The following is a 15,282-nucleotide window of genomic DNA, read 5'->3' as shown; positions in this document are numbered from 1 at the left end:
CGCGCTACTTTGCGCAATTTAAGGACTATTTGCGTCAAACTGCAAAAGTATGTCGATTCGTACGGTAACGGACCTTTCGGAAATTTTCCATAAGTTAAACATGCCCTAATTATCATTTCTATAGTTTAGATATAGGCTTAGAGGTGTTTGGTGCGCAAAAATAAACTTTCAAGTCCACCAGGGACTAAAAGTGTCAAAAAGTGCACAAGTTTGCATTTTCGCGCATATCTCACAATCTGAATATCTCCGGACACCCAAAAATTTATGTAAGCACTAAAATATTTTATTTTCGTGATCGCCTTGATAAAATTCCTTTCGTCGCGTCGTTTGGTTCGTTTTTAGCGTCCGTTCGTGTTTCGTCGTAAATAGACAAACAACGTGACCGTACGGCCAAACGAACCGACATCCGACATGTTTTTGAACATGTTTCATGTCCCCTATGTTTAAACTTCATGATGGAGCCTTAAATTGAGGTTAACGGGCCTTAATCGTGCCTTAAATGACCTTAAAGATCACAGGGACCATTTCTGCCAATTCTGGAACTGTGCTTGCTGTTATAAACCTGCAGGCGGCCCGCTTACAGGCCTGGGTATTCTCAGGCGGGCCGCATGAGTTCATCAGAAGTGGAAAACAGCTATTAACAGCATGTTCGTTGCTGTTTTCATGACCAAACTGGTTTCTAATACCACAAGATCGATACTAGAGGCTGCCCATAGTATGTTTAAACCACCCGACACCTGTTGTGATTCGATTCGTTCCAAGAATCCTATAGAACACCACATATCCTTCATTTTTATAAATTTTTGCAACCTTCAAACACTCAAACATGTTCCAATCCGATTTGCACAAGCATCTTGGATCTTTCTGGTGTTCTTGATCTTTCATTCAGTAATTGTAAGTATTCCAATCATGTTTTGATTCTTGTTCATAGTTTAATTTGGCCAAGAACACTATATTTTGACTTCTGTTTGACTTTCTGATTTGATCATGAATTGATCAGCAAAAAAATCCAATTGAATCTTGTTTTATGATGGTAATCAAGTTGGTTATAATCCATTAGGATCATGCTTTCTGATTTCCACGAATTCTAGTCTATTTGATAAGTCAAAGTTAGTAATCTAAAAGTCAAACTGGGCAGATTCTTAAATTAATCAAAACTGATAATATAGAGGTTATGGATCATGTTTTGTCACTTAAATAATATGGTAAATGTTACAAGAACGTGTCAAACTGATCACTTTGGTGTAATTGCTTGTTTTGAATCAAAAGTCTAACAGTTTGACTAATGCTTTGACTCTCAAATCTGACCTGATTAACCTTGTTTTAGAAATGCTTTAGAGCTTATTTTGGATCAGGTTTCATATAAGTATAACTCTCTGAGATTATACAATTTGGTTCATTACTTATCCGATTCACATGCATGTTTCCGATTAATGCTTAAATATTGACTATTATGCCCTTTTGACTATAAAACGTGATTTTTGAAAAAGTGAAAGAGTAGAAACCTTAATTACTGATTTATAAACTTGCACCTAAAATTTGACATCAGTTTGAGGTCTAGATTAGAAGTTATGCTCGTTAGCGTAATTTGAAAGCTTTGTGTTACTTAAACGGCGTAATTAGCATATAACCTATTTAAACCCACTTTTTGATATCAAACTTTTTACCCACTGATGTAATATAATATTTTGGGATTTTTGAAGATTTTTATTTAATTTTTGGCTGAGCATAACATAGGTCTCTAAGCTTAATTCGGTTAATACCGATTGTGCCCTTTTAAGCCATAAAATGAGTTTTACAAATCCTTTTGACCCCAAACCTTTTTCTACTGATTAAACTTGTTAAATAAAATATTTTGAGCCTTCTGGAATTATAAAAATATCAGCTTTCCTTTAAAAACCCGGTAATGGCTCCAAATCGCCTTTTTAAGCGTTTTTAACGCATAGTATGTACTAAAACTATATTAAACATATAAGGTTAATACCTACTGATGTTTATAGTATATTTTGAGATAATACCAGTAAGTAAAAGTTTTTGAACTCAGGTTTCCAGTTTTGACCTTTTAAGCCTAAGTGAAATTACCAAAATACCCCTAAGGTGCATAGTTTGGTTTTAAATGATAAATTTCACATATAGGTCATACCCTACTGTTATAACTTATTAAATTAAGTGTATTTACTGTATAAATCAGACCTGTAACTCAGATTACTAATTAAACTCTTTTATAATCTTTTAATTGACCAAAATGCCCTTACGAGGCATAATTTTGTGTTTGAATCCGTTTTGGGCATAATAGAAGATACCTTACTGATATCACAACATATTTAAGGCATGTTAACTCAGGGAACTTACATATGACTCTTATGGTTACTCGTTACGCACTTTTCGCGTTCGGATCGGCGTATGTAACTAGTTTGCACATATTAGCCGAAACGGGTCAAACCATATCGTTTTTGCTCAAAATTCAGAATGTGTTTAAGTTACCCATATTAAACAAGTATACAAGCTCGTCGGGTCAAAACCACATTCTAAACTGGTCTTCGCTTTATCACGCGTTTGAACCATGTCTTCCTTTTGAAAACTAACCGGTCTAAGCTTAGGCTTAATTAAAGACCCGTTAGGAATCTAATAGGTTATTAAAAACCTTCGTTCCAGATTTAGGAGCCCAGTAAAAGCTATCTGTACTTGCTTGGTGGTATACGGCTGGGATTGAATTTATATTTAGCTCAGGTAAATACTTTTAACTTATTTTCCCTATACGGGCTTGGGTTACGGTATATAGAATACCGCTTGATCGAGCATCAAATCTTACATCCTTGGGTGGTTAATTGAATAATTTGATCGGCTCGTTTAAACAGTCTTGTTTACTTTAAGCCTTTGGGGGATTAATGACCATGTCCCGGATATCCTTGGCATCATCTTATGAGATGGCCACGACCAGAGCACGAGGTGTAGGCGTACACCTGTCAGTGTATAACTCATTATTGTGGTGTGTCTATTGATCTTTAACCCGGACAAGATCCGGGCTACTGAACGCACAAGTAACATGTAATTCGTTCACAAGATTACAATATAAAATAATTATCCCAAGTTATAAAATGTTTTGTGCCACGTGCATTCAAACCAATTTTCAACCCTTTTCAAAATGAGTTAGTTAAATTGTATTTACCAGTGTAAACTGACGTATTTTCCAAAAGGTTAAGTGCAGGTACTACACGTAATAGGCTGGCTGTCTTCTAGTGTCCACAATAAGTCTCGCAAGCTTGGATGCCTTAAAGTCTGTAGAACAAATGTTTCATTTTTTTTTATCCGCCTGTGGATCCTTTACATTCCGTTTGTAATATTTGATATTACTTTATATCGGTTTGTAATATATTTATCTTTTGCTTCCGCTGTGCATTTAATTATTGTGTTGTTTGACTATGATGATGTCAACTACGTCACGGTACTCCCCACCGGGCCCACCGGAGACACGTGGAAATTTGGGGTGTGACAGTAAAGAAGTACAACAATCACTTCATGTGCAGTCAATTCAAAGTTTAAATCCTTAAAACATAACAACTCCATTAGAAACATCATAAGATGTAATTAACTCGATTAGAATGCCAGAAACAACTACATGCAAATCATAATCACAGAAATATACATAATCCATATTGAAAATCAATGAAAATTACCTTTAATTTAGAGACTTTTCAGGACCAGAGAAGCGATGATAAGGGGTCCTTATAAATATACAATCTTTCAATCTGAAAACCTCAAAATCACCAATATATTCAGTTGACTAACACAATTCAAACATAGTAAACATCAAAAAGCATCTTCTAGCTAAAAAATTTACTTATGTGCAGTAAGTACAACAGAAAATATGGCATACACTGAAGATTATTTGAAAAAAATGAGTTAAATGAAAAGGATACCTGGTTAGTTTGAAACCCTAAATGCAGCGAACTCAACTCCTTCACTCAAAATCCGTTACAATTTCAAGTCCATATCACAAAAAATCTTAAATACTTAACTAACCCTAACTACATTGATCAAAACCAAAGAAAGAAAGCAAAATTTAGCCTCAAAGTTAACACACTGAACGAAGCAATCACCAAACTCTCATACCAAAAGATTTGTATGAAACAAAAGTAAATTTAATTGTATTATGAAATAAGAAAAGAATAAAAATATACCTGAAACCCTATAATGGAAGATCCGGCGATCAATCCGTTTGAAACTTTGAAAATGCCTAAAAGGAGGCTCCCGATAGCCATCGTTCTAACCTATCTCAAGATTCCAGTTGCAATCTAGGGTTTTGAGAGTCAGGTGTCATTGAAATCGGGTCAGAGGCGGTGGATTAAAGGGTAATCGGAGCTCTCCTCGTCGACGTTTTGAATGCCATTGTATGAAAGGTGTTGATAAGGAACAAAGATGGTTTAATGGAAGAAGATGAAAGAAGATGAAGAGGAAGAAGAGAGAATGGGAAGACTGAGATGCTTATTAGGGTTACAAAGAATTGAAAAAAGAAGCGTGTGTAAGAAACAAAAGGTTTAGCGCCTAAAACAATATTGAGAGGAGTATTAACTTGCCAGGTGGCAATTAGTGGATTAAAATTATGCCAAGTGGCACCAAAATGTATTGTTTTAATATACATAATAGATAAAAGAAACCATGTTTGGGACACTTGTCATCATATTAGGCCATGTACTCTATGAATAATTATCATTTAGTTTAATATATTCTAATTAATTATAGAAAATCTCCTACGAAATATTATTTAGTTTAATCTCTTCTACCTAATTATAGATAATTATTATTTTTTTTAAGTAAATAACAACACATATTGATTAAAGATAGTCTGTTTGTTGTTTTGCAATTCACGTTTCACAACACTAAAATGTTACAGTTGGTTGAGAATGATTAGTTGATCACATATTAACAATAAATTAAAAAAAAAGAATAAAAATGACATTTCCGCGATACAATTTTGCATCAAGAAATCCAAACATCATCCATTCGGCTAGCCTGGCCTGCAGGGTTGCTAAACACGTCCCGTTGTCTCTTCTTAAGAAAAGCCGCTTGGGGGCTCAGGCCCGCGGGTGAATTTACCGGGCTATTGTTTGAACTTTGATGTTAAACAGCTGTCGACACTGGGTGCGAACCCGTTTTCGAGATAAGCTGCGACGTCAGGAAGTGATGGGATGGGGATGCCAGATGGCGGGCAGCGTATATTTATATCTATACAAATAATAATTAAAATAAAAAGATATTGATGGTAGCATATAATTAAAAAAAACATAATATTTACTTATAACAACATCTAAATATAAATACAAATTAAAGAAACACTAATAAAATATAATTGATACAAATGTAAATATACTTTAGTCTTAAAATATTTCTCCTAAACCATTAAACTTTACGAGCATATAAGTGATGACAATATAGCTGCCATTTACATGTGCTCAATCTTTTTAGAAATTTTAAAGGCTAAACATTAATTACTATATGTGTTTTATTATATATTTACTTTTAGTCATTTAGATTTTAAAATCTTGATATCAGATTATCAAAGAATTTCATAACTAATACAATTAAACTTCCTAAAAGAATGATGATAAACGTGGATTAAGTTATTCAATTTATATCTTAAATCAAACAAATTATATGTTTATTTAAAAATAAAATTCGGATAAAGAGGAGTTTGATAAATCAAATTGGGATAGATAGGAAAATACATGGTTTTAAAGATATAATATTTTTATTATTTAGTATATAAAATTACATTTATTCAACTCATACAATACATATGGTTTATATATGTATAACTTTTTAATATATAAAATTACATTTATTCAACCCGTGTAATACACGGGGTTATAACCTAGTATCATATAAAATATAAAGGTTTAAAATAAAATATAAATACAATAAGATAGGGATATCCAAACTATGTTACATGGTGATTTTTTATTTAATTATTTTAAATTTATAGGTATGACTACAAGTTTTTTTAATTTTTTGAACAACAACTTTTATTCAACCAAAAGCGCATCTAGCAAATCGCTAGCGCCCACGACAAAACAAACATTACAAGGCAAAATTACACTATTCTTTCCATTCTAAATTTGAGCATGGGAATCGATTCTTAACCCAAAGATAGCCTAGTGCTTTAATGTTTTCCTTCATCTTGTTAACACCTATCACCTTGTTTTGAAAAACTGCCTCGTTCCTAGGGTTCCAGATACACCATGCAGCTGTGAAGATCACTGCTTGAATACCCTTCCTCTTGTTCTTGCTAACCTTCACTTGGCTGTGAATATTGATCAAGTCTTTTGTTGAGAAGGCAAACAGACTTGATATGTTGCACCATTCACTAATAAACTGCCACACAATTGTAGTTACCAAGCAAGAGGTCAAGAAATGGTCGGCGTCTTCATCCGCTTCTCCACATATTTACATAACGTATCGGTCACATTCACTTGTCTTCCTTTAAGAGCCAGCATTGTAGGGATGTTATTGTTCACAGCCTTCCACATGAAAGTATTTACTTTCTTTGGAACCCATCCATTCCATTTCCATGAGAAGCTTTTTGGAATCTTAGAGGACTTGACTAAAAGACTTTTCATCGAGGCAACCGAGAATATACCTTTATCATCTGGCTTCCATATCCATTGATCTGTTTCGCCCGAAATGTTCACCTGTTGTAATAATTCTTCTAAATTCTTTAGCTCCTCTTTCTCTTTTTGATTAAGTCTTTGTTTCTTCCATCTCCATTTCCACTTCATATCCCCATTTTCCTTGCAGAAACAATCTTTAAGCATAATCCTTTTCTTTTTTTCAATCTTATATAAGTCTGGAAAAATTTTATAAAGCGGCTCGTTCCCTGCCCAAGTGTCCCACCACATCCGTATTTCATCACCCATTCCAGCTTTACATTCTATTAACTTTTCCAGGTCAATATCTTTTTGAACTAAACTTTTTTGCAGTCCCACAATAGTCTACCAGGCACCCGCAATGGACTTAATCACTGGCATATACGAATATTCTTTCTTGTTGTTATGGATCGCTTCAATAACCTTTCTCCAAAGTGCATTTTTCTCTAATTTAAACCGCCACCACCATTTAGATAATAAAGCAATGTTTGTATCCCGTAACGGGGTAAGGCCAAGGCCCCCGTCCTCTTTCGGTCTTGTAACCTTCTCCCACTTAACGCAACACATTTTATTTTTGTCTTCCGATACTCCCCAGAAAAAAGATCTTCTTTTCGCTTCAAGTTGTTTTATAATCTTCACGGGCGCTTTGAAAAGCGAAAAGTAATAAGTGGGGATGGTTTCCATTACCGCTTTGAGGAGGGTTAGACGCCCCCCTTCCGATAAAGTTGTTTTCTTCCAAACCGCCAATCTTTTATCAAAAGCATCCAAGACCGATTTCCAGCTCACCACTTTATTCATATTAGTTCTAATCATTAACCCGAGGTAGTTACATGGGAAAATCCCGTTCTTGCAACCAATCTCTCTTGCTACCCCCGCAACCTCTTCTTGCACCACATTGACACTGAACAAATTTGATTTCCCATAATTGATACTTAGACCCGAGACAAGGTTAAAGCATCTTAGGAGGCGAGCCATATTTTTCACGTTCTCTCGATTCCATTCTCCCACCAAAAGAGCATCATCCGCAAACAATAAATGGGACAATAACGGACCATTATTAGGAAGTTTAAGACCACGAAAAATACCTTCAATCGTCGCTTTTTCCATCATCCACGAGAAAGTTTCCATGCCTATGAGGAATAAAAATGGAGAAATAGGGTCACCTTGTCTAACACCTCGTGTGAATTAGAACTCGAAAGAAGGAGATCCATTTACTAAAACCGAGGATCTAGCTGACGCTAGAACAACCTTCATCCATCTATGCCATTTTGAAGGAACATTCATTTGAGCTTGAATTTCTTCCAAAAAATCCCAATGTGTGGTCATAAGCCTTTTCAAAGTCAATTTTGAAAAGTCCTTCTTTTTTTTAGTCCAGAAGATTATTTCATTTATAATTAGAGGACTATCGATCAACTTTAATCAATGTCTTTGAAATTCCATTTATAACCACGGGTACGTGACATCATTTTAACAAATAACTAGTTTTGACTTATATTTAACTTTTGATATCTCACAAGCTAATGTTTTCTTAAAAGAGACTTAATATCTTTTACATATTTTATCCATTACGTTTTAAAAGAGTCTTAATATCTTTCACATATTTTCTCCATTATTATCATTACGTTTTTCTAAAGGTCTTAATATCTTTTTAGTATTTTCTCCATATCTATATCTATATCTATACTTCTATATAATAAAGTAAATCATATATGGAACACATGGTGATGTATAAAGTGATCTCATTTGTATTTTCCCGCCTAAATAAATAGATATAGATTATATTATTTTTATTAAGAATAGAGTATTAAGAGTATCAAGAAAACTGAGTCGCGTGACTCTAAAATATTAATTGTTTTTGACCCATGACCAACCCATATGCTCATATAAGCTAACAAGTAGTGTTACCTAACCAATGCAAATGTAAATGGAGTCACTCTCGTCCTCGTTGGAGAGTCCTAAACTTCCAACCCTTTTATTAAATGGCCTTTTCCACCAAAACCCTCACTTTTACATGGACATCACGCAAAGTCATGCTTTTGTTGGATGAAAAGGAACTAAATGATAAATGAACCGTTTAGAGGGACGTTTGTTTATTAAATATTGGACAAAACTTCGTGTTTATTTAGTTGAACGAACAAACATAAACACACATTTCGAGCGTTCATTTACATTCATGTGTGAACGTTCATTTATTAACGTTCGTCATTGTTTGTTCATTTACATTTGTCTATGTTTGTTCATTTACATTTGCTTATATTCTTTTACATATTCTTTATATTTATTTTAGAGTTATTAGTAATTTAGAATTACTTATTGGTGAATCATGCATTAATCCCATCAACATAATCAAACTTTAGAACCAGACCTTAGGTAATCCGCTAATGACGAACAAGAACACATTTTTTTTTTAAACATAATCAAACTTTAGGACCAGACCTTAGGTAATCCGCTAATGACGAACAAGAACACATTTTTTTTGTTTATGCTTGTTCATTTATGTTCATCTATAATTTTTCATTTACATATATTTAGAATATTAATAGATGAACATAAATGAACAAGGACACGTTTATTTATTTTTTAATGAACGAACGTGAAAAGGAAAATCTGCATGTTTTAGGTGTTCATGTTTCTTTAACTAGAGGTGACTACATTTTAAGTGTTTTAAGGCTACAAGTATACAATGCAATGCAATCTATATCAAACATTATGTAATTTATTTTACTTAAATTTAATCATTTTTCCTTTTATATTTATGTAACTAAAAGTATAATCTTACAAAAATGTATAGATGAATAATAAGCTTTTTCTAAAATTTTCCGCAATTCGGACTCATTTCAAAGTTCTAAACAATATTTCAGCTGTTAAAAACATTTATTTTACAAATCAAATTTTAGTTACTAATAATATTAGAAATGTACTGTACTGATATAATCGAAACTGACTATTCTATATTAATTTCGACATTATCCTATTTTAATTGTATAATTATATGAACTAATTAAAATAAGATAAAGTATATAACAATAGTACATAACATGTAATTTTCAGTGAGACATCAGCTCATAAAATCTTTTATTTTTACTGTAAAAAATACAAATAACATGTAAATGATACACCGATAACAAAACAACAAAAGAAATAGGACAGGAAAATGATCACTAACCAACTAAAAAGTAACTAGCATCGAATCCAAAGAAGAAAGACATGAAATAATATTAAATATATTTAATTTTTGTTTAAATCATCGGATAAGCATCATGGGATACTCTTAGGCCTCAGTCGAGCAAATGCATCCACTCCTCCATAACGGTCAGAGTTGGATGCATACCCGAGCCACCAAGCCTTAAAATAATAAATTATAAAATACATCATAGATACGGTTAGAGTTGGATCCATATCGTCTCCGAGACTTGAACCTTAGACCTCCCCTCTCAAACCTAGGTATTTAAAGATTTTGTATTTTCAGTGAACGAACACCCTATTTGTGACAAGTCAGATTATGAATTAATTAAAATTAGTTAGTATATTACCATTGGGCTTGTGCAAATACTGAAATTAAGTCACATTTAATTTGGGCTTTGTTATTTAAAGCCCAAAATACACCCCGCTTGGCGCTAGTATATATAGCAAGCTAGTAACACTTGTTTTAAACGAGTTTGTGCTAGAATCTCAATATAACTAACCTAGGCTCATTAAGCCTAGATGAAAGGATACTCGATAAGCCCACGTTAATTAGTTCTAGTTTGATCAGACAGGTAAGGGCAGATCGATTGTGTTTAGGCAATCAAGATCGATGACACGGCTACCCTTAAAAAACCGGACTCAAACAAACATTCACACACAATAGCAACACGATACAAAAATAAACTAACATAAGCATTTACACCAGTTGTTCAATGGAGTTCTGTCCATGATCGACCATGATAGATTATTATTTATTTTTGTTATACAAGTTTATAATTACATTAGTGGCTAGATTAGAGTGAATTATACTTATGTATTATTTAAGGTTGTCTTCAACGTAATTCACATTCCAGACCTAAACTTGTATATTATCCAAACCTGTAAATTTGACCCTAAGTGAGGTGCTAAGACTATCTCCATTGGTGACCAAACCCAACCCAATCTTTTATTAAAAAATTAATATCTCTTTCTTCCACCTACACAACCCAACTCTACTCATTTTTTAACACACATTCACAACCTATCCCAACCTAAAAATATATGTTTTTCAACAAACTCGACTTAAAAAAAATTTATATCGGGATGTTCACAAAAAAAAAAAAAAAAAAAAGAAATACCGTGTATTTAGTTTTTCTTTAAAGTTTAAATATTTTAAGTTATTTGATTAATTGTATGATTAGGGGTATTAGTTTTGGTTGCAACCAAGGTTGCTCCACCAACCTGGTTGTCAACTTTGGTTGATATTAATTTCTTTTTTAATTTTTTTAATTACTCAAACTTTTGTTTATTGGTGACCAACTTAACATTAGGTCACCAATGAACATAGCGTAAGGCACCTTTAAGGCTTCGACATGACATTTAGAAGTGTAGTAGGCCATCAAACGCTATTACTCAATAGCTACAGCCGAGTCTCAAATACCCATAATTACCCAATTATTATTTTTTCCTAATTATTAAAACAAATAATATTCAATTAAAACAGTGATTTGTCAATTGATATCTATCTTCGGCGTGAAAAATACAACGCCAAAAGCAAATTTTGTCAAAAAAAAAAAAAAAAAAAAACGTCTCGCGGGGCCGTGGCCGGGCGTGTTTGAGCGTTATTGGGCATAGAAACGCTCCATAATGTAACGACTACGCACGGTCTTACATTTTGTTTCTAAAACTTCTATACTTATTTTATGAGTTGTGTTGTATATTATATAATACTCTAATTTACAACAATTTTATACAATGAAGTTTGTACATTCTGTTTATAGGTGTGTACTCTAACTTTTTAGGTTTGCTCTTCTTATTGGATAGTTCGGACGGTGTACTGTAAGAAGTGAAAACCCTAATCTATCATCACTCTTTTCATTTTACTCCCCCACACAAGGAGAGTGATTGGTTGAAAGAGAAGTGATTGGTTGAAAGAGAATCGGGAGAGAGGGGATCTGAGCACACTTTGGCTGCCCCCTTAGTGGCGATGGGTGGTGGTTTCTATCCGGATGGTGATGATGACGAACGGTGGTGGTGGTGGTTCGAGCAAGCGGTGATTGGAATTGGAGGTCGGAGTGGCGGTGGTTGCGGGTGGAGTTTGCGGCGGTGGTGTTTGAGCATGGACGGGGCGAACGGTGGTGTTCAAATCGGATGTGGGGGTCATTGCCCTAATAATCCTACGCATGATCTTAGATTCGTTGTTCACATATCTGTTTCCTCATTTTGTTATAAATTTTGATGCCCTAATTATTTGTGATTATGCGATTGAATGATTTGTTATTCCTGTTTTGATTAGGGTTAATGAAGTATGCATTACTGCAGGAACGTGCGTTTTTAAGTTCAACGTGTGAAGTATTTGGGACGAGATATTCATCTTCAAGCAGTGGCTAATATGATAGATGGCTTCTCGGCAAGCAACTTGGAGGTCTTTGTTATCTTTTCTCTCTTGAGCTACACCTTTTTTTAATATGTTCAGTTTATTTTGTTGACATGTGTGTTTTTTAAGTAACAATCTGTTGTGGAATTTTCTTTTCCTCTGACAGTCACTACTGATTGGGAACTTTCTAATTTTGAATTTGTTATATGAATCATCTTCTCTAGATTTAGCATCCTTTGCTATTTGATTCGTAGCCAAAACACGATATAGTTTTAACCTAGGTTACCATTAATATGTTTATGCATTGAACTGGTTACTGATATGATGAATGTCAGGTCATCAATATGTATTTGTTGAATGAAATCAAATCAGCAAGTAGAATTTGGACTTGAATTATCAATAATCTTTTAGTTATGCTAGCTACACAGCAAAAAGTTCTTAATTCCAAATGTACAGTTATAAGAAAATAGGAGCCACATCCCCTCATCTCCACATTTAATGGCTTCTATGTACAATTAGGTTATAGTCTTACAAGTTTACATGTGACTGTGCTCTAGGAGTTTTGTCCATAAGTCTCATTTCTAAGTGATGATCTCAAGTAACTCTCCTTAAAAGTTTGGTGTTTGTAGAGATTGAACCACATTGGATTACTTGGGAAAATAACACATTGCACAAACGTCTTAATGTCGCATGCCATGTAATCGCAAAGTGAACTTTGCCAGCCAAGCCAGGTAAATTGATGATTTAAGCAAACAAATAAAGCACGGTCGGAAAAGTGAACTAAAAAGTATTATCCAGTACTATAAATTACATATAAAAACGAAAAAAAAAACTCCAGGTCTGCCCTTGCTTCAAGATGCACTATTTTGAGTCTATAGTGGTTAGTTTTAGCATGAGAATTCAGCATTTGTTCCTTAAATTAACCATTTTTACATTCTTCTTTTATTTGCAAAATCGACAATATTAATCTTATATTTTGGATTGCAGACATCCCTGAAACATGTATAGGATATTAGGATTGTTACAATTTAGGTTGTATTACCATACTATTTTTTTAACAGAATGATAAATATGATGCTCACTTCTGTTTTTAACTATTTATGGTATGTAATTAAATCTCTTATGTTGTTATATGGTCGAAACGATGACTGAGACACGGTGAATTTTGTCAAGAGACGTAAGAATCTTCTCTATCAACGGCACTTCTAACGAACAACTCAAACCTTACACATCGAGGTACGTTTTCTACAATTCTGTAGTTGAATTAACTGTAGATTTTTTCATAGAAGAAATTTCACTTGCTTTGGTGAATAAGTTGATCCATTCATATTAATTTGAATTTGGAATATGTTCTTTGAACTCCCAAAATTAGAACTTAACATGGGACTATTATAGTCTCTTGAGGGAGTAATATTGGCAATGGTGAGTGATTTGCAGTAGTGTAGAAGTGTGGATGCTCTGTTTGTAGATGCTTATAACTGATAATATAAAAATATATAAATAATTTTGAATATTGGCCATTTTTAGTGATCATAAAATCTTAATGAGATTAATTCATACTATATGTTTTAACAAATTAAATTTATTTTCTAGGGTTTTGATAGTATGAGGTTACAATGCGGGCGAGGCGGAGGAGGGATCTGCATTGACAATGGAAATCGATTCTGAACTTCCGAAGACGTGCAATGTTGACAATGACTATGTGTTTATATACGTATGTTGCTTATTGTTATATTTTGACCTGTTTCTTCATTTGAGCTCTCTATATTTTGACCCTTTTAAGCACGTATTTGGCGTACCTTGACATTTAATTCTTACAACATATTTGACATCCGTTGTGACCAGAATTTTGCTTGGTTAGTTGTTTGGGGTTGAGCTGGCACAGGTTTGTTGACATTGTAATTTTGTTTATAGAATGCTTTGTGTTTTGTTGTGTGGATTGTTACTTTTTTTTTTTAATCGATGGCTTTATGAAACTATTATAGATTAGCATAAATTGTTGCGTTATCCTTAGTTTGTGGACAACTTGGTATGTGTGAAGGTTGAAGACGTTTGTTAAGTGTTTGTATTTTGGGTCCTAATCATGTTGTTTTTGAATCTTATGTTGTTTTGTTAATTCCATTGAACCTCTATAGGTGTGGGATGTTCTTTTATGTTCATCGGTTAGGCTGGCGTTTTGAATCCTAAGTTGTTTTCTTAATTCCATTCAACCTCTATACTTTTTGGCTGGCCTTTGATTCTGGTCTACTCGAATTAAAAGTGTTATATTCTTTAATGCAATTAGCATATATACCTTTTTTTACTGAATTTATTTTGTCTTTTTTTACAAGGGGTATTCTTACCTTTTTGTACTTGGTGTGTTGCTGCCGTTTTACATAGAGACAGGAGCCAACTATTTAAGAAGGGCTTTATAATTGCTGTTGTGTCTAGTATTCATTTCACTTTTTCCGTCTGGCCTCTTTGGTAGTCTCTGTCTGTGTCTTCATTTGGCCATCAAGATACAACCTGGTTGTGGTTGTTAATGATGTTAGGTTGAACAATTGTTTTTGGTCACACGCATCACAATGTATGTTCGCCCCTATCGACTACGCCAACTACACGTCAATTTGGTTTGCCGCGACGCAACGCGCGCGGGCCGGTTTTCTAGTTCATTCTAAAATAGATACTAACGTGTTCTTGTCGTGAAATAAATGTAAAAATATTTTAAATAATATTTATTAATTTTCATGTTAATCATTTCATAAACCAATATATAAGTAAGTAATTATTATTAAACCAATATTAATTAATGATAAATCCTTTCAAAATTATCTATATATTAATTTTCAAAGCCAATGAATAGTAACAAATAACAAAATTATGTATATATTAAATTTCCACTTATACATTATGAATAGTAACAAGAATTATCTATATATTAACTATATATTAATTTTCAAAGCCAATGAATAGTAACAAATAATAAAATTATATATAAATTAAATTTCCTTTTATACATTATGAATAGTAACAAGAATTATCTATTATCTATATATATTAATTTTCAAAGCCAATGAATAGTAACAAATAATAAAATTATGTATATATTAAATTTCC

The 15,282-nt window shown here is 33.3% G+C and overlaps 2 protein-coding genes and 2 long non-coding RNA genes across 4 annotated transcripts; 1 reads left to right on the top strand and 3 right to left on the bottom strand.

Moving 5' to 3' along the window:
* Positions 1 to 3,697: 3,697 nt before the first annotated feature.
* Positions 3,698 to 3,978, bottom strand: LOC118487227. Its single transcript, XR_004880891.1, has 2 exons — positions 3,921 to 3,978; positions 3,698 to 3,749 (listed from the first exon to the last, which is right to left on the bottom strand). It is a non-coding gene; the product is annotated as an uncharacterized LOC118487227 (long non-coding RNA).
* A 2,118-nt stretch (positions 3,979 to 6,096) lies between these two features.
* LOC110913825 lies at positions 6,097 to 6,914 on the bottom strand. Its single transcript, XM_022158644.1, has 2 exons — positions 6,471 to 6,914; positions 6,097 to 6,372 (listed from the first exon to the last, which is right to left on the bottom strand). The coding sequence occupies exons 1-2, from the start codon at positions 6,912 to 6,914 to the stop codon at positions 6,097 to 6,099; spliced, it is 720 nt and encodes a 239-aa protein (XP_022014336.1).
* Positions 6,915 to 6,989: 75 nt separating this feature from the next.
* On the bottom strand, positions 6,990 to 7,772 carry LOC110913824. The gene has a single exon (XM_022158643.1). It carries the CDS (start codon positions 7,770 to 7,772, stop codon positions 6,990 to 6,992), a length of 783 nt encoding a protein of 260 aa, XP_022014335.1.
* Positions 7,773 to 11,606: 3,834 nt separating this feature from the next.
* LOC110911804 lies at positions 11,607 to 14,119 on the top strand. Its single transcript, XR_002577389.2, has 2 exons — positions 11,607 to 13,422; positions 13,780 to 14,119. It is a non-coding gene; the product is annotated as an uncharacterized LOC110911804 (long non-coding RNA).
* Positions 14,120 to 15,282: the final 1,163 nt, after the last annotated feature.

This window comes from Helianthus annuus, chromosome 15, assembly GCF_002127325.2.
Source record: "Helianthus annuus cultivar XRQ/B chromosome 15, HanXRQr2.0-SUNRISE, whole genome shotgun sequence".
NCBI lineage: Eukaryota > Viridiplantae > Streptophyta > Magnoliopsida > Asterales > Asteraceae > Helianthus > Helianthus annuus.
This window is presented reverse-complemented; position numbering and strand designations above follow the sequence as displayed.